This window comes from Volvox carteri (assembly GCF_000143455.1).
Source record: "Volvox carteri f. nagariensis unplaced genomic scaffold VOLCAscaffold_72, whole genome shotgun sequence".
Classification (NCBI taxonomy): domain Eukaryota; kingdom Viridiplantae; phylum Chlorophyta; class Chlorophyceae; order Chlamydomonadales; family Volvocaceae; genus Volvox; species Volvox carteri.
In genome coordinates this window covers 136,063-160,310 of record NW_003307615.1, presented here as the reverse complement: position 1 = coordinate 160,310, position 24,248 = coordinate 136,063, and the positions used below count along the sequence as shown (strand labels likewise).

The following is a 24,248-nucleotide window of genomic DNA, read 5'->3' as shown; positions in this document are numbered from 1 at the left end:
CCCCCCCAGACCCCCCCCCGATAAATTACAACTCCCCTCATAGACCAACAGGCACGCACTGGCAATCTGCCATCTGTGGGGATTTTCCATCTGCTTGTCCCGCCATGCACCGTCGCTCATGCCCTTGCGGATGCGCTGTGTCTGAGCCCGCTTGGCACTGCGAGCACTCGGGTTGGGCGCCTCGCCGCATTCGTTGTTGTCAAGCTGATTGGGTGACAGCTTGCGCTTATGCTGATCACAACCGCCATGGAAGGCAGGGGTAATGGCGCCCGTGTCATCGGTCGCCGCTGGCAGCAACATTGCCGATGCATTACCGACAACAGCACCGCCGTCCCAAACGCCTTTATCAGGAAAAATTTTAGACTTATCTTGCTGTTTTTGTGTTTGTTCGGCGTTCAAGTCGTTGCCTTTTGCGTGTTTGTCTATGGAAGGACCGGTCATACATTCTGCTATGCCGCGTTGACTCACGGGCTTGACCTTCTTACGGCCCCTCATATCTATTTTATGATCGATAATACTAAGTTCTGCACACTACGGAGCAATCTGGCAGCAATGGACGTTTTTGGCTGAAGGAATGAAAATGTACGGATCGGCCTCACTTTGTTCCTTATTTCCAAAGGCCAAAAAGGCCTCTTTATTCCTTAAAAGTAATATATTACTTAAAAAAAAACACTGATCTGCAGGGGTTCGCTCGGGTGAAGGAACGTAGGGGAAATGTTGGAATGCCGTGCCCTCCTTCACACACATACACACATTCACACATACACACATTCACACATACACACATACACACATACACACATACACACATACACACATACACACATACACACATACACACATACACACATACACACATACACACATACACACATACACACATACACACATACACACATACACACATATTCTCCTGGAAAGATACAAGCAGAATTCGAACACGTTTTGCACCAATAGGTTTCCCTCGCATAAGGTAGTCCAGCTACCTGTCTGTCTTCCGAGCTTCTATGTTCCCCTCCCCCATTCCCTGTGAGTAATCAAATGCCAGGCCGCCGGGTACGACACGTACTACGTGGGCAAGTTTTTGAATGGCTTGACGCATGACAGCCTTCTGGAGCTAGGCTGCCCGCGGGGGTGGACCGCCATGGGTGGGTAGCCAGGTGGTTGTGGCGGTTGCGACGGTTGTGGCGGTTATGCTAGTTGCAGTCTGCCGTGGGTTCTGGTCGTGGGTTGTAGCTGCGTATGTTATGTAAGACAACAAAGACGTCACTCATTCGGGTTTTCATTCGACACCGCACATCCGGCCTGGCACTGCAATTGTGTACGACTTGAAAGAGATGCCGCTGCCAGACAGCAGGCGCCTCTGCAGCTACGAGCACCTATCCGGAAGTCGCCACATAACGTTCACCGCCTTCACCCCACACGCATAACCACCCCCGTTGGGGGAACTCCTTTAGTTTTAACTTCTCCTTTTTTTTAATCCCTTTAATGCCTTCAATTCTTGCTACTCTGACCCGTTCGCGGCCCTCTCAACATCGCCCGTGTTCCATAGACGCCATGCTGCTGGGCGATACAGGCGGCGCGGAGGAGTTGTACTACAAGGACGTGAGTTGTCGTACACATAAAACCAAGTTTCAGGGTCCTGCCAAGCATGGTAGTATCCGACATGAATACATCTCCTGGGCCGGAGACTTCCTCCTCCTGCATCCCTTCCATACACCGCATCATACTGATTCCCTCCCCATCCTTTCCCCCAATTGTCTTCGGATATTCCCGCCATTCCCCATCCCCCGCGATCCGTTGATCACCACGTATGGCTGCGTTTGGATGCGGTCGCGGCTGTACGGCAATTGCGGCGGCGGCTGTACGACAGACGCCCAGGTTCATGCGCGAGTGTCGCACGCTGGAGACCTTCCCTGACACCTTTACCGAGATCGTCGTACGGCAAAAGGCCCTGCAGTACATTGAGTAAGTCATCCGCACGCTGCCCGGGGCCCGCAGGGCTACGATGAACCACTGGTTGTGTCGCTCGAGCGCGCCGTCCTTTCCCTCCCCTTCCCCTCCCCCCGTTCCCTTGCGTGCCTTTCTTTTGCACCTTTCTTGCCACATCACACCCAACGACGGGTGCGACGGGTTTTGGTGCCTGCCTGTCCCCACACCATTCGCTTCCTCCTCTTCCCTCCTGCATAGATCACTGTGCACAATGTGGCAGGTGCACGGCTGCATTTTGTCCCGCCGGGGCCACCCTCCCACACGCGACAAACAGCCCCCGCCGCCCGCTTCCTCCCTTCCGACCATTTCCCGCGACCGGTTGTGGTAGTCGTGGTGGTCGTGGTGGTTGTAATGGTTGCGGTTCCTTCCTTAAGCTTCGACTTCTCGAAGCAAGATATGAGTGTAGAGATGTGCGAGTAGTTAGTTAGTTATTGCGAAGGGGAGCTGCCGTGGCGCGCGGAAGCAGGGCGCATGCATGCACGCATGTGCCGGACCCGTACAGTACGCCGAGCTTCTACTTGGGTCGCAAAGGCGCATTGGTTCCTAAACTGCCGTTGTTTTGACTATTACCTACCAGGAGGTGTGTCCCGCTGCTGGGACAGTGCACTCTAATTTTCACCCCCACCCACCTCACCCACCCACCCACCCACCTCACCCACCCACCCACCCACCTCACCCACCCACCCACCCACCTCACCCACCCACCCACCCACCTCACCCACCCACCCACCCCGGGCAATCCCGGGGGTTGCCGCAATGCAGCGATCCCCGGGTTTCTCGCTGCTGGTCCTGGGTGGGTCGCCCGGGGTGGCTCTTCGGCACTTGGGGTCCTAGGATTCGTTAACGGTGCAACACAGGTAACTGTCATCACTATCGGCCACTAGTGCAACTCTCACAATGGGTTGGTGTTGAGATGGGTTTTCGCAGACAGGTTGATTTGCTACCAAGCCGAGCTGATGGCGGCTGGTGGCTTAGCTACCGTAACGCGCAACACGGCAGGACTGAGCGATAATCTCCTTCTTCTCCTGTTCCTCACTCCTCACCACCTGCTGCCTCCCAGACGCGCTGCTGCCACCAACAGCCTCCGGGGCAAGAAGCCCTTCTTCCTCATGGTATCCACCTTCGCACCCCATGACGCATCGGGAGGCACCGATGCCGTACCCGAAGTGGAGGTCAAGTACCGCGGGATGTACGGCGACGTCGAGCTGCCAGAGGTGGGTATTTAGCCTGCGCCCTAACAGCGCGGAATCCTTAATACCCTAAAACCCTTGTTTTTTAAACAACTTGCAGAACCCTGACTGACAAACGAGATCCCCCGGCCGCTGCTTCTCTTAATGCTTATGATGCTGTGCATTGCAGAGCCCCAATTTTGGCGTAAGGCCCCCCAATAAAATTGGCTACTATTGGCCGTACGACTCCAAGGACGCGGTGCGTGGGGAATCCTTTGCCACTAATAGAATGTGCCGGAAGACCGCGCTGTAGCTGTGCTCTAGCTGTGCTCTAGCTGTGCTCTAGCTGTGCTCTAGCTGAGCGAATCTTCCTCTTATCCCTCAGCTGCACGCAACCCTCCCCCAGTCCAAGTCTGGAACCTGAATCCCCCCCCCCCACCCCTCCCCTCCAGATTCCCCGCCTCACGGAGCACTACAGGGCCCGTTTGGCCGCACTGCGCTCCGTCGATGACACGGTGGCGGCTGTGGTTTCCAAGTTGGCGTGTAGGGACCTGCTGAATAACACGGTCATCGTCTACACTTCCGATAACGGCTTTAAGCTGGGGAGCCACAACATTGCGCAGGTGGGCGAGGGAGGAAGGGAGGGACAGCAGGTGGATGTGTGTGTGGGGGGGAAAAGATGACTATGTAGGAGTGGGGATGATAAGCTGTGCATATAATATATATAATAAATAAATGGTTTTATTTATTAGATAATTATTATGATATTATATTACATATTCTATGATGTATGTTTATTGTAAGAGGATACTCGTTTTTTTGTGCGTCCTATGACATCTGTCTATTTCGGACAGCCTTCAGCTATTATGGCCTTTGGGAATTCCCCTGATGGCTCAAGGTATGGGCCCCCTCGTTATTCACCTTTGGAGGTCAACACAAGTGCAGGTGGTGTAAAACGCACACACATGTAATAGGCGTTCGCGCGTGTTTGTCTGTATGTGTATCTGTTGCACCTCTGTTGACAGTGCAACAGGTTTAGGATTATAACCTCGCTTGGGCGGTCATCCGTTCCCTGCCCCTTCCGCCTTTGTCACGTCCTTCCGCCTAAACCTGCATCCCTCGCTCACGCCGCCTCCCCGCCTCCCCATCCCCACACGTTTCTCTTCATGCCCTCGCCATTCCTTCACCCCTCCCTCACCCTCAACCCTCCGTAACCCGCCACCGGGGCTTATTTTTTCAGGAGAAGTTCACTCAGTACGAGGTGAGGATGGAGGGATGTGTGCGGCCGGGGTACGTTTCCGAAGCTCACCTACACTGTTCCGATCCCCCACCCACCCATCCGCGGAGGTGCACCTGGTGGAGAGAAGGAAGTAGGAAAAAGGAAAAGGATTAGCGCCAGCGCCGCCGCTGCCTGTAACCCCCTCCCACAGGGGCCGGAACCTGCATTCGGAGAGTGAGGGTCTGCTTTCTGTGAAGCGGTTTATCCGGAGGGGCACCGGGCGGAGGCGCTCTGCCCCTCTGTGGTGCTGTGTAATGCACTGCTGCGTTGCGCCTTGTGCCCTTGGCAGCGCACATCCTCGGCGCTGCTTCTTCTGCGCCCCCTCGGTTGCGTGCCGAAGATGCCTCATAACACTTCCCCGCCTCACCCCCCCAGGAGGATGTGCGTTTGCCTCTGCTGCTGGCCGGTCCCGGTATTCCGCGGGGTGTGGCCACAGGGCCCGAGCTGCAGGTGACGATGACTGACCTGACCGCCACCATCCTGTCACTGGCCGGTGGGTGAGTGATGCTGCGATGGTGGGTACAAAGTATTGGGGTGGAGGAAGTGATATGGTCTGTCTACGTGTGTGTGTATATGTGTGTATATGTGTGTATATGTGTGTATATGTGTATATATATATGTGTGTGTATGTGTGTGTATGTGTGTATATATATGTGTGTGTATATGTGTGTGTATGTGTGTGTATATGTGTGTGTATGTGTGTGTATATGTGTGTGTATGTGTGTGTATGTGTGTGTATGTGTGTGTATGTGTGTATGTGTGTGTATATGTGTGTATGTGTGTATATGTGTGTGTATGTGTGTGTGTATGTGTGTGTATGTGTGTGTATGCGTACGTGGCACGTGCAGATCGGCAGTTGACGGGTAGTTGACGGCCATCGTTGATGCGCCGCTGGAGACAAATGACGGCGGAAAAACCGTTTTACGGACGGCATGTCGCTTTTAGAACGCAAATGCACGTGGAGCCTATTTAGGACCGCAGCGTGTGGCACGGCATATCGTAGGGTTTCATCCTGTGCATCCTGCATCTCAACGTGGGGACGTGTTTGGAGGGGACGCCGAAGACGCCAGAAAACGCCGTACAGGAGCCCGGGCTTTAAACCCTGCGTCTCCCGATGTCGGATGGATGCCCTGTTGTGCGCGGCGCCGCTTGATCGCCTTGTTCCTCGAAGGTGCCAATTCAGGCAACGTGGACCTGGACAGCGCGCCCATGCCGCTGGCGGAGATCGTGTCATCGTACAGGGCACCGCCGGGGCAGCCTACCGCGCCGCCGGACAACAATAACCGGTACTACTGCACGCCGCCGCCGCCGCCCGACCCGCCGCGCCCGCCAGCGCCGCCGCTGGTACTGCCGCCGCCGCGACCGCCAGCTGCTGGCGACGGGGACGACGTGGGTGCAGGTGGCTCTTTTGACAGGCGACGGAGGAGGAGGCTCGAGTCCACGTCGCTGTATGCGGCCTCCGCCACCGCCCACCTCTGGCAGCCTGACGACCCTGTAGACGGCGCTGATGTATGTTTAAAGTACGCCGCAGGATCTGCTGCGGCGGCCGCCACCGACGCTGCTGCTGCTGCTGCGGCGGCGGCGGCGGCGGCGGCGGTGCTGATAGACTCCTCCTCCTCTGCCGCCGCTGCCGCCATCGCCGCCGCCACCGTCCCTACCTCCCTACCTCAACTGCTGGGGTCCTGGCGTCCTAACGGTTGGCACTGGCAACATGACCTGTGGCTGGAGGTACGTCGTACAAACCGCTCTCGTGAATACGTACGTGCAGTCAGGCTGACGTCATCATGTACGACGGGTTTGATTGCAAATTCACCATGCGACAGATATGCAGACGGACAGGATTGCTTCATCAGAGGCAAGCAGTTTGATAGCCATGAACACTCAAGCCCAGGGTCCGCCCGCAAAACATAATTGCATGAGCTACTTTATTAAAGGCCGCACTGAACGATGCAACATTTCCCATCGTACCTACGTTGTGCACTCCTGATGCCGTACTCGTGCCGTACTTTGCTTTGTTTCCAGGAACACGCCGATGCACTGGGGCTTGAGGGCTGGGTCACACGAGTTCGTGCTGCTGCTGCCGACGGCGCCAACGGCACCGTTGCCATCGCCGCCGCCGCCGCCGCCGCCGCCAGCGGCTGCTCACGGTCTGCCGCCGCGGCAGCCACTGCCGCCGCCGCCGTCGCCGCCGCCGTGGCCCATGATCCCATGCCTCAGGTTCCCGGGTCCGTACTTGTGGAATATTCGCTACAGCGAGTACGGAACGCCGTACAGGAGGCGAAGGCCATTCTCAGGCAGCGTGCGGCGGCAGTGGCAGTGTTGACCGCATCTGAAGGTGGCAGTGCTGACGGTGACGACGCAACAAGGTTGCCTAATGTGCTATCTTCCGTGTCGACGGCAAGCGGGCGCAACAGCGCGGCCCAGGTCAGCGCCAACGACCGCCGTGACCGCCGTGAACTTCCTGAAACGACGGACGCCCTGGACAGCGGCGGCAACAGCCGCAGCGGTGGAAGTACGGGCGGTGTACGACCGCTTCCGCAGATCAGCCTCGCGATGTGGAGCAATGTGTAAGGAGGAACACACCAAGGGGGAAAGGGCATACCGTACCCTGTGTGCCTTTCTTAAGGCGGTGGGGTGGGGACACGGGGCGAGAGGGGAGCTGTGAGTGGCAAGAGGCTCAGGAACCCGTCATTGACGGTATTAGGGAGGTGGAGGGGGAGGGGGAGGTGGAGGGGGAGGTCTTAGTGGGAGCGGGCGCCTCCAGCTACCGGCAGCTCAGGTAACATCCACTCATTCGCCCGGAAGGTGGCCCGGTACCGGGGGGTGCTGGGAAGAACCCCCAAAGGGGGATGTGTCTCAAGGCGCTGCTGTGTTTTTTTTGAGTTCTCGCACTTCCAATGGCCTCCCCTCCACCGCCCCCGCGCTATCGCCTCTGCGCTACTACGGCCCCCACTACCGTCGCCATCGCCGCCGCCGCTGCCACAAACACCACCGCCGCCGCGCTTCGCAGCGCTCTTATCGAGTCGTGGCTCGACTCTGTGTTCAAGAACAAGGCCTACCGCACCATTCGCGCATGCACAACGTACCAGGCGTATGGAGGAAGGAGGCCGTGGACTTGCTACAAGTAAGAGTATCAATTGCACACGCACACATGATCATGGCGACTTGGAAATCGCGAAGCGAAACTGGAAGCTGAACGATGGACACGAGGCCGCGTTTGATCCGTGCGCCACTCTGTAGCTATGTGCTATCGCATGACCGTGATGGCACGCGGCCTGTGGGCTAATACCTGTTGAGACCGTCGACAGACATCACCGCAGGAAACTTAAAAGCGACACAGAATGATAGATTGAAGTCCCTACACAGCTTCTGATCCCATCGTATCGTGAAACCCAAAGCGTTTTGCAGAACTTGACACTGCGGTTTTCTTTTTCGCTAGGTAGACCCCTTCACGGCTCGTTTGCTTTGGGTCTTGTGTACCCGACATGTTCTGGGCCTCCTCCTCCTCCCGCTCCTACCCCTCCTCTTCCTCCCCCTCCTTCTCCATCTCCTCCTCCCCCTATTTCCCCTCCTTCTCCGCTTTCCCCTCCTTCTCCTCCCCCTCCCCTCCTCCTCCTTCTCCTCCCCCCCCGCCTAGTGCTCGTGGTAGTCCTGGGCCCGTGTTTCGTGTTGAACTCCGCGAAGGCTTTTTTAACTTAGGAAGAGTGTGTCCAAGCTTTCCATGCGCGGTGGCCTTTACTTCACCCAGTCGCCTCCTAACCCCCCCCTTTTTGGCTGCCCTACATCCCCAACCCCGCAGGTACACCGTATTGTGCAACCCCGTCCAGAAGCAAACTCCCGTACTTACAAACGTGGAGTTGTACGACCTGGGGCTGGATCCAGCGGAGGTCAGGGACAGGTACGGCAAACAGGTACGGTCCGTGTCATGCCATTCGACGTGTCGTGAAGGGTGCAGGCTGTGTGTGGTGTGTGAACCATACAAACCATGAACATTATTTGCAGCTCAATCATCAGTTAGTTGCGGCAAGCAATCCTTACGAAATTTAATGTCGGACCACATGTGTGTGATGTCCTGAATTTAAATACGACAGTCGACATCGTAACTCCATGCATGTTACGCCGACACGGCAGCAAAGGCCCAGGGCAGCGTACCCCCCCCCAGCTCCCCCGAGATTGAATCTGTCTGGATCCAATCTCGCCATAAGCCCCCTTTGAACCGCCCAGTCATGCGCCTGCCTGCTATCGCGTGCGGATGGCCGGCGCCCCCCGCCGGCTTCCACCACAGGGCGAAGGCCGTGCCGTACGATCCCCTTACCTCCAATCTCATCAACCGCTTGGACGCCGTACTCACGGTCCTATCATACTGTAAAGGCGACCTGTGCAGGTGGGTGGGTGGCGTTTGGACTCCGCTGGTGGTGGTGTGTTGTGTGGGGGGGGGCCCACCGCCTTCGTGGGGGCCCGGTGAAGTAGCTGGTACGGCACAGTACGGCACACATAACGTCTACAAATACGCGCTAAGCGCGACCGCCAGCAGCAGCATCTCGAGAGGCCTTTTCAGCGGCCAGCCACTACACGAGGCCAAGAGCAAGTGCGCATTTGGTCACTTCCCCCGCGTTACACAGCACCGCGGAAGTTGAGATTAGCTGTCTGTCTGTCAGTCCCCCCGCACCCAATCCTCGTCCTCGTCCTCGTCCACACCACCAGCACCACTGCAACGACCCGCCCCCTCTTCCTTCTAACGCATCTACTGTTCCATAGGGGATGTCCGGAGGGGTATGAATGACAGACACCACACACATGATGATGACAGCTGTCCACTAACCGCACTGTGTTCAAGAATTGACTAGGATAGAGAATAGGAATAGTTGGGGATGGCAGCCACCGCACCGCAACCTCCGTCGCTGTTGTCATCCCTGCCGCGCCATGAACGTCGTGCCGCTACGCTCGCGTCCCAAAACGCCCTGTTGGGGTTTGAATATCGTCCTAAATATGCTGTTGCTGCTGCTGCTGCTGCTGCTGATGATGATGATGATGATGATGGTGGTGGACTGTGTGGTATCGTGTGCTGTGCGCTGCAGGAATCCCTTCCGTCGCGTGCATCCGGACGGCAGGTACGGTACGGCAGCTGCCAGGTCATGTGTCGCGCAGGTGTCACTAAAGTTTCAGGCATGAGGGTGTGGGAGCCGCGAGTGGCGAGGCAGGCGGCAGGCGGCAGGCGGCAGGCGGCAGGCGGCAGGCGGCAGGGGGCAGGGGGCAGGGGGGCACAGACGTTCTTATTAGGAGGTGGAGGGGGATTGCTGTGATGTCCTCGGGCACATCGGCCCCTACACCCCTTCGAACCCTACGACCCCCCGTCCCCTACGGCTTTCCTACACCATACAATCGGATACGGCGCATTCCTTCTTACAGGGAGCTAGCTCATTGTGTAGGTGACATGAATTTATGGTGATGTTTCCATACAGTTGGTTCAACGACCACAAGGATGCGGTGGCCGCTTCGCTGACGGCTCCCGACCTCCTGATTCGTTCGCGTCGTTTGCACGCTTGTCCCTAACTGCCTAACGCGCTCTTTTGTTTTGCCGTAACACGACACGCCCCCCCACGACTCCCCCTCCTGGCCTTCTCGCACTCCCATGCGCGCAGTGTGACGAATCTGGCGCAAGCCATGGAGCCGCAGTACGACACGCTATACGGCAGCTTCATTAAACTGACGTACGCACGCTGCCGAATGTAAGCTAGCGCACGCGGAACCGTGTCCTTTCTTCCCCTGACACTCATTATTACCGTTTTTCTGTCTAACAAAATCAGCACCTTAAACTGCCGTGTCTTCGTTACTACTCCGAAAATAACGCTGCAGATACTACGACCCAACCAACGAGCGTCCAGATCCCTACCTGGCGGGTTATACGGATAAGCTCCCGCCGGTGGAGCCGGGGGCAACACGTCCGAGACCGCCAACGCCGCAACCCAAGCCGTCGCCTCGAACACCGCCCGCACCGCGCCCTTCACCGCCACCCCAGCCGTCGCCCCGAACACCGCCCTCACCGCGCCCTTCACCGCCACCACCCAAGCGATCACTCCGACCGCCGCTGTCACCGCCGCCATCACTGCATCCGTCACCTCCGCCGTCACCACCTCCCAATCCTCCGCCGCCACCGCCTCCATCCCCTCGCCCGCCACCTCGCCTACCTTCGCCGCCGCGTCCACCTCCTCGCCCATTTGCATCCCCTCGTCCGCCGCCGCCTCCGCCGCCGCCGCCGCCGTCTCCTCGCCCACCGCCGCGCCTATCTCCACCGCCGCGTCCACCGCCCCGTCCGCCGCGCCTACCACCGCCGCCGCCGCCATCACCACATCCGCCACCGTGGCCGCCGCCGCCGCCGCCGCCTCGATCACCCCGTCGTAAGTCACCGCCGCCGGCATCACCACGACCAAGGCCTCTTCCTCCAGCGGACCGTCCACCCTCCACACCCCCACCCGCACCCGCACCCGCTCACTCACCTCAGCTGCCATCACTGAAGCCAATGCAGCCGTCGTCCCTACAAAATCCATTTCCGCCTTTACCTTCCTTACTGCTACCGCCGCCGTATCCCATGCCGCCGTCGTCGTCACCGTTGCCACCGCATTCAGCGCCCCCCGCGCGATCACAGCCTCAGCAGCTGCCGCCTTCGCCACAGAGGGGCCCGCCAAACCCACCTCATCCCGCAGCCCCAGCCCGACCGCCCCCGCCGCAGCCACCTTCACTCTCACACGTGCCCTGCTCGAGCTCCGCTCCACCGACAAACCATCCAACCCGTCCTTCGAGTGCGCCACCGCTAGACCCTCACCCCGATTGTGACGCCAGACAGCCCCAGACGCCAACAATGCCGCTTCCATCGCGTTCGCCGCCGTCTGCACCGCCGCAGCTGGCCGTCTACGGACCGCGATCCATGCCGCCCGCGTACCCTCCGCTGCCGTCTCAAAACAGCTCCGACCAGGACCCACCGGGAGTTTAGATTGGAATTTGGAAACTCACGCCGCATCGTGTATGATGGGTACCGTTACCCTCCTAGGGCTAGCCCTAGGTAGGACTGTTCAGAGCGGAGGACGGCTGACAGGAGCAGACAGGAATGAAGGTTGCAGGCAGTTGGTCGCAGGGCCCCGCTGTCGCCTGGCGCCACCGCCATTGATGCTTTTGTTGGCTGCTGCTCCGTTTCCGTCAATCTTTGGCGTTTGATTGCTGTAGTGGGGGGTTGGCGAGCGTGTGGTGGCAGAGAAGCGTATGAAAGAGCGTGTAAGACAGATACGTCCGCACACCGCTTAGCACAGATAGTGCACATCGATTCTTTCCTCTTTCCCTTCTCCTCATCGTATTTGTCCCTCTCTTTCTCTTCTCTCTCCTCCCCTCTCCTCGTGTGTCCTTACCTCCCTCTCTTCTCGCCTGTGATGGGGTGAACCCATCTTTGCTAACTTGGGGTTTTCCTAACGTCGGACCAAGCAACCTTGTGACAAGCTACGAGTACGTATGTATGTATTTATGTACGTATATTCGGCGTAGGGCTCGTTAGAACTCGGTATGACCAACTGGCGTGCGCTTACGTAAGCAAAGCCTTTCAAGCAGGAATGAGCATACGCTGCGTAGGCTGTGTGTTTGCAGAAGGGAAGGCCCTGATTCGCAATTATTTCTTTTCCGAACCGGGGTCATCGCGCATGAGTCGGCGTTACCGTGGCGTTTGAATTCAGGCGTGTAGGGCTATAGCTATGCATACGCGTGCAGCAACGGGCAACCTGCAGGTGGGATCGTGTGTATACACACTTGCATAATTGCGCGAGTGTGAATGTACGGTTTGGGACGCAGACGGAGCGCGAGCAGGAGAAGCCGAGTAAACATGTATGCGCTATTTTTTTAACTTGTATGCTTAAATTAATGACGCATGAAATGATGCCTCGTCTTGTGCAGCTCGCCGACGCGCACGCGCAGTGCAACGCTGCATCTCGCACGCTTGCGCGTCACCATACAGAGGCTCAGAGGAAAATGCTTACCATCTAAATTCATCTATGTTTACCTAATAAAACTTTCTGCAGGGGCGTTTCATACTTCAGGTCTGTCGTAGTCTGTCGTTCCTCAGCTGACTTCAATCCAAGTCAAACAGCATATAGAGCGCACGCTTTGAGATTTTTCAAAGGCAAGCTCAATTTTTGAATATGTTTGTGAAAATCACCTAGGCATGGAAACCCTTTTGGCCAAAGACGGTAAATGCGGCGACGTGCGATGATCCCAACCTGCTTGGACAGCTGCGGCAAGGCAGCTACCAAGGCAGCTATAAATCAACCAGCGTTTTAGGTATCCTTTTTTTACTGGTGTCTACAAGACATTGGTTGATTTGTAGCACCGAAATTGCATGGGACTGCCCTGAACTGATTCCCTAAACCCCAAGTCCTCGCTTGTCTAAGGCTTTTGCAATGTACTTTGAGTGGAAAGATATGCTTCATGAAAAGCTGATGATGATTATGGCGGAAGTAGCTGAGACGTCGACAGGGCGCATTACCGATTCAGCTTTCGACTACTTTACGACAGACGACGAACCTCGAACCCAGGCTAACATGCCTTCAAGGCTCATCTTAATTGTCATTTTAGGAAGCAAGTATGACATCATGCGCGTATCACTTCGTTGACCAGCGTCAACCAGCATGAAGGGCCTGTCCGACTTCTGGCTAGGTAGCGAGCTCACGCCCGATAGGAAACATGCTACGCCATTAAAATTTTGTGAGGGTCCGTCTTTACTTCTTTCTTCCTGTCCTGGGAGCTCATTTGCTCTGGAATTCAAATCGGCATGAGCCCATAGAGTTGTGCTGGCTTCATGTCAGCTGGTCAACAGATTTTCATTGTGGCCTTCTTGTACTTTCTTTTTGGATGCCGTGGAGACAATGCGCCTCCGATCTCAGGGCCTACGTACGATGAGCCTGCCGACGTGCAGTGTGCACTGAGTCGCTTTACCAATGTCCGCAGGAGGTATGTAAACTCCATCAGCATTTATTTTTTACTTAGCCCGATATGCGCAAGATTCTTGGTTTTCACAGATAATCCGACGGGTTAAGAAAGGACCACCAGAATAGAGCTGTAGACGTTCCTAAAGACAGAAATTCACCAACTAAAAATATCAATTAGAAGATCAAATGCCGCAAGTAAGTCTCGCCGAGTGCACTCTTGCTCGCACTAACGGTACCGGAGCTCCGCCTAATGCAGTTGCATTGCGCTGTCCACGTACGGGCAACAAGCCGATGCGCGTGAAAATGTCTCCAATCCTGCCATCGGGCTTCGCTTGGCGATCATGGCCATGCTCAACGCATGCATGTGGCCGGCCTCCAATCGGGTGCGTGCGCGCGGGTGCGCAGGCGCGTTCTCGCTGGGCCACGCGTGCGCGAATCGATACCGCAATCAATGTAAATCCGGTCTCCTTAGTCTGGCTTTGCAAGTAGTAATGGCGCCGGTAAGACAGGGCTCTCATACTCCGCACGAAGCCAACCAAATGCAATCTGATTCCAACAGGACAGAGCTACGGCGGACCCGCGAATCATCCCTGCCAGGGAACCGCGCTTGGCACCACACAACAAAGCCAACCCTTCCGCCTCTCCGCTTCAGAGCCAGCCATTCCTTCACCCCCCGTCCCCGTCTACTTTATCACATTGCACTTTCCCCCCCTCCTGTCGCGTCCCCTCTTGACCTCCCAGCCACTGCATGTAGTCGGGCCGCCCTCGCCCCTCGTGGGGGAGCTGGAGCCTGTAGCCCGGTTCATTTTCTCTGAGGCCACGGGGATGCACGTCAGCTTTGTTCAGCAATCGCCTGTGAGCCATCTGTGTGTGTGTGTGTGTCTGTGTGTGTGTCTGTGTGTCTGTGTGTCTGTGTGTCTGTGTGTCTGTGTGTCTGTGTGTCTGTGTGTCTGTGTGTGTGTGTTACATGGTTGGGGGTGCGTGGCCCCATACCTGTAAAACTACCCGTCTGTGCCATCTGTCTGGGGCGCGGGAGATTTGAGGCGATTGGGGGCAGTCTAGGGAGGGGTACGGGAATTGGGGACGGAAACCGTAACCGGAAAAGTTCAAAATCGAACATGGGAGTTTTGAGCGCGGAGAGAGGATACACTAAAAGTTCATCAGCCCGTTTATATGTAGGATGCTTCGTTCTAGCTTCATGCCGTACACAAAATCCGTGATATCCGTACGGCGTGCCGTTCGATTTGTAGGCCATCGTCGCCATGCGCAGCCACCATATGCCGTACACACCACATTGAGTGCATGGCGCCTCACTGTTTTCCTCCAGGCGGAACGGCAGGCCTTGCTCTTGGAATCTGCTGCACCCACCGCCACCGCCGGCTTCGACGCGCTCATCGCCACGGACATTGAGTTCGGAGGAGCAGCGCAGGTCAGGTGTACGGCAAGCGTACGGCAGGGATACGGGTAGCTACCGTTTCTCGTGGCGGACCAATCGCTTTTGCCGGACCAACAACAACGACGAAAATCACAGAAAGAGTGTGGAGACTCTTCGATTGGTGTCCTGCACGAGCACACGTCCAGAATTCAAAACTATAGTTGTCCGTACTGCTATAACGTACGCGCTAACGTACTGCTTTTCCTGGTTCCACGCAGATTCCAGGGAAGCTTGTGGATCTGTCGAACATCGTGATTCATGACCTGCTGCTACAGTGGAACTATTTGCCGCCCGCCCTCAGGTCGGCGGCCATTTACGGCGGCGCCGTCAAGGCGCTGCCGCTGTCGTCGGCGCCGCTGCTGCTCCACTACCTGCGTGACGTCTTCGAACGGGACGGCATCCTGGTGCCGCAAACCTGGGAGCAAGTGGCCGCGCTAGCGGAGCGGTACCACGACCCGAGACCTGGGGGCATCAAGGGCATCTGCGTCATGCCCCTCGGTGGGTACCTTTTAGCCATCATTGGAAGTGCAAGTGTGCGCGCGTCTGCATGCGAATAAGGCTTGGGGAGCCGTGAGGGACGTGGGTTTGGATTTGGACTTGGATTGAACGGATTAAAGGATGCTGAATCGCTAAGGGTACGGCGAATGTGTCCGTCTGTGGCCCTTCATTTGTGTGTGTGTGTGTGCTACACCCCATTAAGTAGTAGGGTTAGTTTACCATCCGGTCATTGAGCACGCACTAAGGGCTATACACGTGCTTAGAGGTAGCACGTGTCATAGGAAGTGCCTGCACACCAGATATTTATTATTGATAGATGTAACGTAGAGGAACGTATAAATGTAACATAGAGTAAGTTAAGCCTGTCTGTAGTGGTACCGTTTAGATGTCGGTTTTGACTGGGTTTCGTGTGGTCGCTGGGAGTGGTGGGTCAGGCACGGTCAGGCCTGTACGAGTCGCGCCTTCATTGGCAGGTAAGCCATCTGGTCCTGCGACCGCTAAGTGCGCACCCAAAGATGATGGTCGCCGTGCTGTGGTCCTCATCTCATGTCAATAAAAGCTCAAAACGTGCTTGCAGGGTGCGGCGCAGAGAGCTTCGTCTTTCGTACAATCTTGGCCAGCTACATACAGACCCATGGGCCGACTCACGGATTGCTGTGGGACCCAACCAGCCTGGAGCAGCTGCTTAACAGTCCGGCTGGGGAGCAGGCGCTTGAGGTCTGCGTGTGTGTGTGCATGGGTGTGAGAGCTCCAGGGGGTTTGAGTGTCGCACGTGTGTGTGTGTGTGTGTGTGTGTGTGTGTGTGTGTGTGTGTGTGTGTTTATGTGGGTGGGTTTTATGTGGGTGGGTGGGTGGGTGCCTGTTTGTGTGTTCCTATTCCGGTGTGGAGTTTAAAACGGTGGCGTGCTCGTCTGTATGGAGTTTGTCTGATGTTGGTTTACTCTGAGATTTGAGGCAACAAAATAGGCGCGGTGTAGGCTTGGACGGGTGTTCTTCTCTGTTATTTACCCGCGCCCCATTACCTGGGGTACGTATGCGCAGCAGCGAGACCACTCTGTGCACGCTACCCAGGCGGTAGGGCTCTGAAAGGCGAGGACAGAACAACACTTGCCCCAATCCCCCCACTTGGCGATGATCACGGTAGTGTGGCCCCCGGGGGGGGGGGGGCGTTGGCACAATGCATCCAAGGATGACAAGAAGGACCCCTCTTTCGGCTCCCTTACCGGCCCCCACCCGTCTCCTCGCCTCTCCGCTCCCCTAGATCTTCCGTCGTCTGGTGGCTGCGGGCCCCGCGAAGCCACCCGCACCCGATAGCTGTCAGGGCGACCATTTCATTCGCGGTCAGTGCCTCATGGCCGTGTCCAGCGGATACATGTTCAAGGTACGGGCACTAAGTACGGTGTCGTACAGTTCCGAGCTGAGCAATGGTCCGACTGCAGTCCAAATGAATAGGGTGGGAAGGGGAGAGAGACTTTTTAAAGGCAGTTGACTGTGCGGGGGCAAGGCATGTTGGGAGGCGGTGGCCCACCAGCCGGGGAGGCGGGAGGGTGGGGGTGAAGGGTGCGCTGCCGGAAATGCACAACACAACGCAACGCAACACAACTTGGACACAAAAGTAGCAATCCGTACCATGGGCCCTGAGCTGCTGGCCCCCACCTCCTTCGTTCCTCCTCTCTTATTCCTCTGCGCGCCGGTGAGCATTTAAACTCGCTCTTGATGACGAAAACCTCTAAAACTCAAGGATATGTATCAAAACCCTGATACCTGAAACTCTGAACCTGTAGATGGGCAACCTGCCGGGTAACCTCTCCGTTGTACGGGGTCGCATGGGCTTCGCGCTGCTTCCGGGATCTACACGGGTGCTGGACCGGGCCAGTCGGCAACTGGTGCCCTGCAACCGCAGCAGCTGTCCTTTTGCAACTGAGACTGTCCTGGAGGTGGGGCGCATGCGTGGGTGGGCGGGATTGTGACTGAGTGCGGCCTGGCTTCATGTCTGTCTGTCTGTCCGTCTGTCTGTCTGTCTGTCTGTCTGTCTAGCTAGCTAGCTGGCTGGCTGGCTAGTTGGCTGGCTGGGCTGGCTGGGCTGTGTCTCTTTGTCTCTGTCTGTCTCTCTGTCCCCCTGCGGTCATCTTTCCTTACCACCTGTCCCCAGGGCCCAGGCACCCTGCACTGCATTTACCTACCTGTTCACGTACAACGTTGAACATCTCTGCGGGCACGTTTCGGTCACCCCATCATGTCATGTCTTACAGTACACAGATAAACCAACAACACAACCGCGGTACGAGTAAACTCACAGCATCCACCGCCGCAACCACCACCCCAGGATGACGGCACAGTCGCGCTGGTCAATCGGCCCATCTCCTCAACCAACACCCTCGTACTGTTCAACGGCAAATCTCCCGTACAGTACCAAGTGAGAACTCGCAGGGGCTGAGGTCAAGTGTACGGAGTATGGGTGGAGTGTACGGAGTATGGGTGGGATTTGGTGGACCGGACTGAGGAGGCAGAGGCGGCGAAACCCCCCCAAACGGCGGCCCCCCAACGGGGGGACTGATAGGAATAAAATCGCCGTGTCGCCGCCGGGAGCTAGGTTGGGAAGGTGTGTTGGCCGGTACGAAGGTGTATACGGTCGGCGTGCCGTCGCGCCATGTACCATAAGCCTGGCCCCGAATCGACTTGCTGTGCTTGTTGCCATCCGCATGCCAGCTGCCAGCTGCCAGCTCGCCTTTTCAGGCCTTCCCCTGCGTACCATGCACCATCGTGTTTTTCGCCCTCCCTGCGTCCCCCTCCCCCACACTGCCTCCCACACTGGCCCTCCCGCTGAAGTACGGTGCCTACCAGTTGTTCGCCATGTTGGTCAGCGGCTCGGCCATGGGCACCAGCGGCGGGCTCCTAATGGGACCCAACGGTGAGAGCTGAGCTGAGCTGAGCTGAGCCGAGTTGAGCTGGGGGTTTCACGACCACATAAACTGTGGTGGTGATACGACACCTTGGGCTGAATGGGGGCTCGTACCGTAGAACTCGGAAACGGCCTAAAAAACGGCCTAAAACCTCAAACTATATAACCATTTCAAATCACACACTCCCCTTCAGAGCTGCTCCCCAAGAGCTCCGAGGACCTTTCCCTGGAGCTCGTGTCGCGATGGGCGGCCCGCGGTTACGACAGTGGTGACGTGTCCCGCTTCCTGACGGCCTACCGGGCCACCCTTGGCAGCGCCAACACTTGCCCCGAGCTCAAGATACGACTGGCGCCCAATGTGACGTGAGTGTTATTAGCTTTTAATACTGATACTTTTTGATAAGACCTCTGTAAGATGTCATGGCTCCTCGCTGCAGTTATCGCTACGAAAAGTGGTGGCTAACCCGTTCGTGGCGATGGGGGGGAAGAGGGGGAGGGATTGGGTGTTTTACCCTTGAAAACAACTCCACGGCAGCTCTCAAGGGGGGGACGGAAGCGGACAGCTTAAGCAAGAATACCCCTAAAGACAAGCGCCAATCCAATACCAATACCACCAATTTACCAATTTACCAATACCAATACCACCCGTTACACACCTCTAATGTCCACCTCGCCACTATTCCACCCCTATCCTATAATATCCTGCACACGACCACCTCAAAAATACCCCACTACACTGCCCTATCACATCCTTCAGTAAGGCTCTCCAAGACGCTGCCGCAGCCTACGTCTTCCAAACTCCGGCTCAGCCGCGCACCCGGTCTCAAGTTCTCACGGAACTGGAGGCGGTTCTGAATGCTGTGGTGGCGGCGGAGCCCTCTAGGACAGACTTCGCGGTGCAGTACCGGAGGTGGGGCGGGCTGAGTATGACCGAAGATGGCTGTTTATCGAGTGTATGTGGGGCCTGTGAGTGGGGCCTGTGAGTGGGGCCTGTGAGTGGGCGGGCTAATTGAGGCCAAACCAACCAGCACCCGTCGAAACCGCTTGGGGGCCGTCAGCAGCTGCCTGAGGGTCTACAACAGGCTGCATGGGAAATGATGTGCAGGTAGGAGGAGGTGGTGCGTGCACGCATTTTTGTAGAGGTGGGCTGTGTAGGACAGCAGCGTACAAGAGCGATGCGTAATGACGCAGGTGATGGGTGGTGGGTGGCATCGACACAAAAGCACAGCAAGGCAGTCCATCTTCCGGCGGCAGTGTTGTTGCTGTTCGCACACTGGGCCGAGCTGACTGCAAACTATGACAGCTTGCAGCAGCTCGTCCCGCCATCTAGGCTTCGTAAACGCCACCGCACAGCGCAGGCCACGGAGCAGGGAGTCTTAAAAGGACAACAGAGCCCCCAACACGGCTGTCCCAGACACATTGATAATAACCGAAAGGGAGCGATCTACGGGACGAAGTCAGAACCGCGTACAATGTGTGTGTATATGTGTATATGCTTCCCAGTGGTGGTTTCTGCATCACTACGCTGATCACTACGCTGATTGATGTCCAAATGCAGATGCCCCCTCTGCCGCACTGCATTCATGCATGTCCTCGCACGCGTGCACGCACAGGTCCCTGAACTGGCAGGAGGCTGTGCCACCAGGCCACCCGAGCGGTAGCGGCGACATGGACGCAGCTGCCGCTGACAGTCCCCCCCGGTCCGGCGGCGCTGCTAGCCCCTCAGGATCTAAGTCCCATGGCACCGGCAGCAGCAGGAACGGCCGCCGCGTGGTGTACGAAATTGCGCTGCCGTGCGGCAGTGCCGTGGCCGCGCTGGCGGCCGGTGCGGCAGCTTTCATTGCCTGGCGGCGGTCCGGTCAAGGGGGGTCTTCTTGGGCCGGAGTACGGCGGCGGGGCCGCCGGTCGATGGGTGACGCCGTGAAGGCTCCTGGCGTGAGCCCACACACCACTTTGTGTGTAACCGATATCGAGGTAATGTAACGACGAGGCGAAGAGAGGCGAGGGGAGGTTTGAGCCTGCTGGGGTAAGGGGACTGACAGTCTGGATCACCCAGAGCAGACTGACCGGGAGCAGTGTAGTCACGACCTTCTTGTGGATGGCGGAGTTGTCGTACTGCCCTTACGGGCCTGCCGTACACGTATGTACTTCAGGCATAATCGTACATCATACAGCAGTCACAGCACAACTTACCATGGCGTCGCCAGCTTTGCCCAACGCCATCCTGCACAATACTCTATATTGTATCCCCTTAGGGCAGCCCTGCCACTCACGCCGGTTCCCAGTTGCCCACACCTCCTCCGGGCGCCCTTACCGATCACCGCGCAGGACTCCACTCGCTTGTGGGAGAGCCTGCCTGCCCACGTCATGGACGCTGCCCTTCAGATCCACCACCGTGTCGTACGACAGACGCTGCTGATGCACCGAGGTTACGAGTCAGCCACAGAGGTACGGCAGTAGTACGATGGTTGACGTACAATAGAGTCGGCGGGTCATGCTGTGGCATGTGAAGTCTGGTTCCTTGTTTTGGGAGGTGCAGGCTGTGAAGGAGGTAGGCAATGTTGTAGATCTTTGTTGGTCGTCTTGTGCATTGGGGTGACCTAGCTGGCTAAAAGAAGGTGTACCGCATGGTACGGCACCCCTAACTTGCACCCAGCTACCGCGCAGGTAAACCTCTGCCCTTCCCCCCACGAACGCCTACCGGCTGATGAGTGGCCAGCGAACTAGCTGATCAGCTGCCTCCTCTCAGCAGGGTGGAACACGACGAAGGTCCCGGATGTGGGGACCCTATCCTCAACACTCCAGCACATAAACACTCTGTGCACACAGTACAGCATAATGAACACATCGGTATGCGCAACTACTTGCTACCTCTGTTGACCTCTTGGCATGGCGCGGTGTTCCCTCGTAACACACAGACACACAGACACACAGACATACAGACACACAGACACACAGACACACAGACACACAGACACACAGACACACAGACACACAGACACACAGACACACAGACACACAGACACACAGACACACAGACACACAGACACACAGACACACAGACACACAGACACACAGACACACAGACACACAGACACACAGACACACAGACACACAGACACACAGACACACAGACACACAGACACACAGACACACAGACACACAGACATACAGACACACAGACACACAGACACACAGACACACAGACACACAGACACACAGACACACAGACACACAGACACACACAGACACACAGACACACAGACACACAGACACACACACTCGCGCGTATACATGTGCCTTTCGATGCTGGATGCTGTCTGACGATCTCCTGGCACAGCGATTGAGCCTGCGGGCTATCCTTTTCTTTTCTTTTCTTTCCTCCGTAGACCTATACCGCTGTGTAATACACTTACACGGTATCCGGCGGTTCAGGCTGTGTGTGTTGTGCAGGAGAGGTGACAGTGGCCCCTCACGCCCCTCCCCAGGGGAAGGAGTGCGTCGGCGGTCTTGTTCCTTGGGGCTGGACAGCAGCCCCTCTGTGGCCAGCGCCATGTCCGGCAAGATATGTAATACATCTAGACACACACACCATCACACCATCACACGGTCGCACGATCACACACATACACATGTTTAACATTCTCATTCGCAGGGAGATTCCTTCATCTTGGCCTTCAAGGATGCGCTGAATGCGGTGGCCTTCTGCGTACAGACACAACAGGTGAGAGGCACGAAGGGGGGAAAGTGAGGGCACGTTGCCGTCTGCTGGGGAAGGTTAGAGCCCTCCGTGTACGACTTTCCATTCACTCAGTACAGAGCTGTACAGGCAAGTGCCACGCAGTACAGCGCAACACAGCGCAGTACATGCCAGTACAGCGCAGTACATCCCAGTAAATCGCAGTCCAGGCCATTACGGCCCAGTACATTTCATTTCACCGCACTTGGTATCGCTCGAGATATGCCCGGCCCCCCCGCCGCCGCCGGTGGTCCCTCCCCGCACCTCCCCTCCCAAACCAGACGCTGCTAGAGGCCACCTGGCCGGATGAGCTCATGGAGCCCGTGTACCCGCCCTCCCCCGAGTCCCCGTGCTGCTCACCGCGCTGGGAGCTGGCGGTATCGGTATCGGGGGCAGAGGCGTGGCCCGCGGCGGAGGTGGCCATGGTACAAAAGTACGTGCAGGTTCTCTCGCCAGTGATAATTGTAAGGGCTTGGGTGCGACTTGTGGATGAGTAGAGATAGGTCCAGGCAAGGCCGCACATACATACAGAGATAGCAACTGGACGCGTCCCAACTACGCAGGCCGCTGTCTGAGGTGTTGGGCACCAACAGGAAGCAGCTGAACACCGCGGTCCGGTCGCCCATCCCCTCCATCTTTGCCGTCGCACGGAGCCGCGATGGCCGCGACGACATCCACATGGCCTCCGAAGCCAGCTCATTTTCGTCGTACAACGTGTGCCGCAACGCCGCCGCCGCCGCCGCCGCCGCTGCGGATGTGCGCTTCTCCGGTTCCAGTGTACCAGCTGAGCCCTGCCAGCCGATGTCGGGACCACAGCGCCGTCGACACACGACCCACATAGTTTCCCAACTTCAAGGACTGTTTCTCCCGCACCGCGGCGATTCCAGAGCCAGCGGCAAGCTTCCGCTGGCGGCGGCGACGGCGGCGGATGGAGCGGCGACCGGAATTGGTGTGTACGGCGCGGCCGCAGGGCCGTACTCGCAAGACTTCGGCAAGTGCATGATCGCGCGTCAGCACGATGTGTCTGAGCACAGTGCACATTCCCTACCAAAATGTACATCTGCGCGGTGTACGGCAGCGCTGGGGTACGGCAGCATCGGTTGGCCGGGGGCCCCCACCCACGACAGTCCAGAGCCGCTCCGAAGTGCAATGCCGTATCGTGTACGGGTAAGCCCGGGGCGCGGGGAACTCTCCGCCCCCCCGGTATCTCACGGTACCTCTGGATGGGCAACCAGGCAGAGGCGTGTGCTGGCGGTGTACGGCACCGTTGACATAGGGCACGGCATTATGCATATTGCACATTGCCGTGCAGTATTCAATTAACTTTTTTTGCTTTGCATGCTCCGAGTCTTGAACCACATGCCCCCTTGTTATTGATCAACTTGACTTGTCGTGTGCGTGAATGAGATACAGCAGCTGCAGTTTGGCTCATCCTTTTTAATTAAATCCAGTCACGTTCGGCCCCGGATGAGCGTCTGTAGAGCGATGTCGCGGAAGCGGCCGCCGGGTCTTTGAGCGCCGCCGTTGCCTCTGTCGCTGCCGGAGCTGGTGCCACCGCCACCGCCACCGCCACCGCCGCCGCTGCGGAGCCCCTGCAGCCGCTAGCCCCTTTCAGTTTGGAGTCCCCCCAGTTGAGGGCGGCGTCGCCTCCGGCGTCGGCGCTGGCATCGGCGCTGGCGTCAACGCCCTCTTTGCAATCTGCCGATGGTGTCGATTTGAGCGCCGCTACCGACCTGGAGCTGGTCCCTTCGTCCCCACGGACGGCGCCGCGGACTTCGCCGCAATTAATGTTGCAGCCATCCCCGCTGCCGTCACAGCTGCTGCCGTCGCTGCCGCCGCCGCGCGACTCGTGCAGGCCCTGGCCTGAGTCTCATTGCAGCAACGCGGCATCGTTACCTCCGGAGCCGTACAACAACACAGCGCCGCCCACCGACGACGGCGTGTCTATTTTCCTGCTTCCGCTAGCCGCTGCGTACGGCAACCCAGGTCAGCCCACCCAGTCCCAGGGCTGGTGGCCGTCACTTCCGCCGCCACCACCGACGCCGAACCAGGAGACCGCGCAGACCGCCTCGCTACGCCAGGCGCTGCCGCCGCTGGTGCTGCCCGCCGACGCGTATGAAGGGGCGGCGGCTCCGGTGGCGCGGCGGTGTACGAGAAACCACTCCCACTCCGCGGTGGTGCCGACGGCTGGGTCATCTTGGCGCTCCGTACCCTTAGCAATACGACGATATTTGGGTTCGCTGCACGGCGGGATCCGTGATCGAGGGA

General features: G+C 57.6%; 2 protein-coding genes across 2 annotated transcripts in view; both read left to right on the top strand.

Moving 5' to 3' along the window:
* The window catches only part of VOLCADRAFT_119669 (uncharacterized protein), a gene marked incomplete at both ends in the record, with an annotated part of 16,051 nt that extends 4,777 nt beyond the window's left edge, over window positions 1-11,274 (top strand). Inside the window, 17 exons of the mRNA XM_002957318.1 lie at window positions 1,049-1,148; window positions 1,553-1,605; window positions 1,874-1,968; window positions 3,053-3,206; window positions 3,352-3,420; window positions 3,614-3,784; window positions 4,402-4,422; window positions 4,816-4,933; window positions 5,612-6,168; window positions 6,463-7,007; window positions 7,451-7,564; window positions 8,240-8,338; window positions 8,726-8,824; window positions 10,083-10,169; window positions 10,297-10,363; window positions 10,460-10,838; window positions 10,943-11,274. Of these exons, the coding sequence (XP_002957364.1) occupies window positions 1,049-1,148; window positions 1,553-1,605; window positions 1,874-1,968; window positions 3,053-3,206; window positions 3,352-3,420; window positions 3,614-3,784; window positions 4,402-4,422; window positions 4,816-4,933; window positions 5,612-6,168; window positions 6,463-7,007; window positions 7,451-7,564; window positions 8,240-8,338; window positions 8,726-8,824; window positions 10,083-10,169; window positions 10,297-10,363; window positions 10,460-10,838; window positions 10,943-11,274 (3,060 nt within the window). The remainder of the gene's footprint in view (window positions 1-1,048; window positions 1,149-1,552; window positions 1,606-1,873; window positions 1,969-3,052; window positions 3,207-3,351; window positions 3,421-3,613; window positions 3,785-4,401; window positions 4,423-4,815; window positions 4,934-5,611; window positions 6,169-6,462; window positions 7,008-7,450; window positions 7,565-8,239; window positions 8,339-8,725; window positions 8,825-10,082; window positions 10,170-10,296; window positions 10,364-10,459; window positions 10,839-10,942) is intronic.
* Window positions 11,275-13,276: 2,002 nt separating this feature from the next.
* VOLCADRAFT_98419 (uncharacterized protein) overlaps window positions 13,277-24,248 on the top strand; it is a gene marked incomplete at both ends in the record, with an annotated part of 15,307 nt that continues 4,335 nt past the window's right edge. The window contains 18 exons of the mRNA XM_002957317.1: window positions 13,277-13,428; window positions 13,663-13,789; window positions 14,148-14,261; window positions 14,734-14,835; window positions 15,060-15,339; window positions 15,917-16,056; window positions 16,601-16,720; window positions 17,124-17,276; window positions 17,666-17,755; window positions 18,169-18,250; window positions 18,436-18,604; window positions 18,999-19,151; window positions 19,855-20,176; window positions 20,570-20,689; window positions 21,897-21,965; window positions 22,262-22,413; window positions 22,544-23,147; window positions 23,612-24,115. Of these exons, the coding sequence (XP_002957363.1) occupies window positions 13,277-13,428; window positions 13,663-13,789; window positions 14,148-14,261; window positions 14,734-14,835; window positions 15,060-15,339; window positions 15,917-16,056; window positions 16,601-16,720; window positions 17,124-17,276; window positions 17,666-17,755; window positions 18,169-18,250; window positions 18,436-18,604; window positions 18,999-19,151; window positions 19,855-20,176; window positions 20,570-20,689; window positions 21,897-21,965; window positions 22,262-22,413; window positions 22,544-23,147; window positions 23,612-24,115 (3,453 nt within the window). The remainder of the gene's footprint in view (window positions 13,429-13,662; window positions 13,790-14,147; window positions 14,262-14,733; window positions 14,836-15,059; window positions 15,340-15,916; window positions 16,057-16,600; window positions 16,721-17,123; window positions 17,277-17,665; window positions 17,756-18,168; window positions 18,251-18,435; window positions 18,605-18,998; window positions 19,152-19,854; window positions 20,177-20,569; window positions 20,690-21,896; window positions 21,966-22,261; window positions 22,414-22,543; window positions 23,148-23,611; window positions 24,116-24,248) is intronic.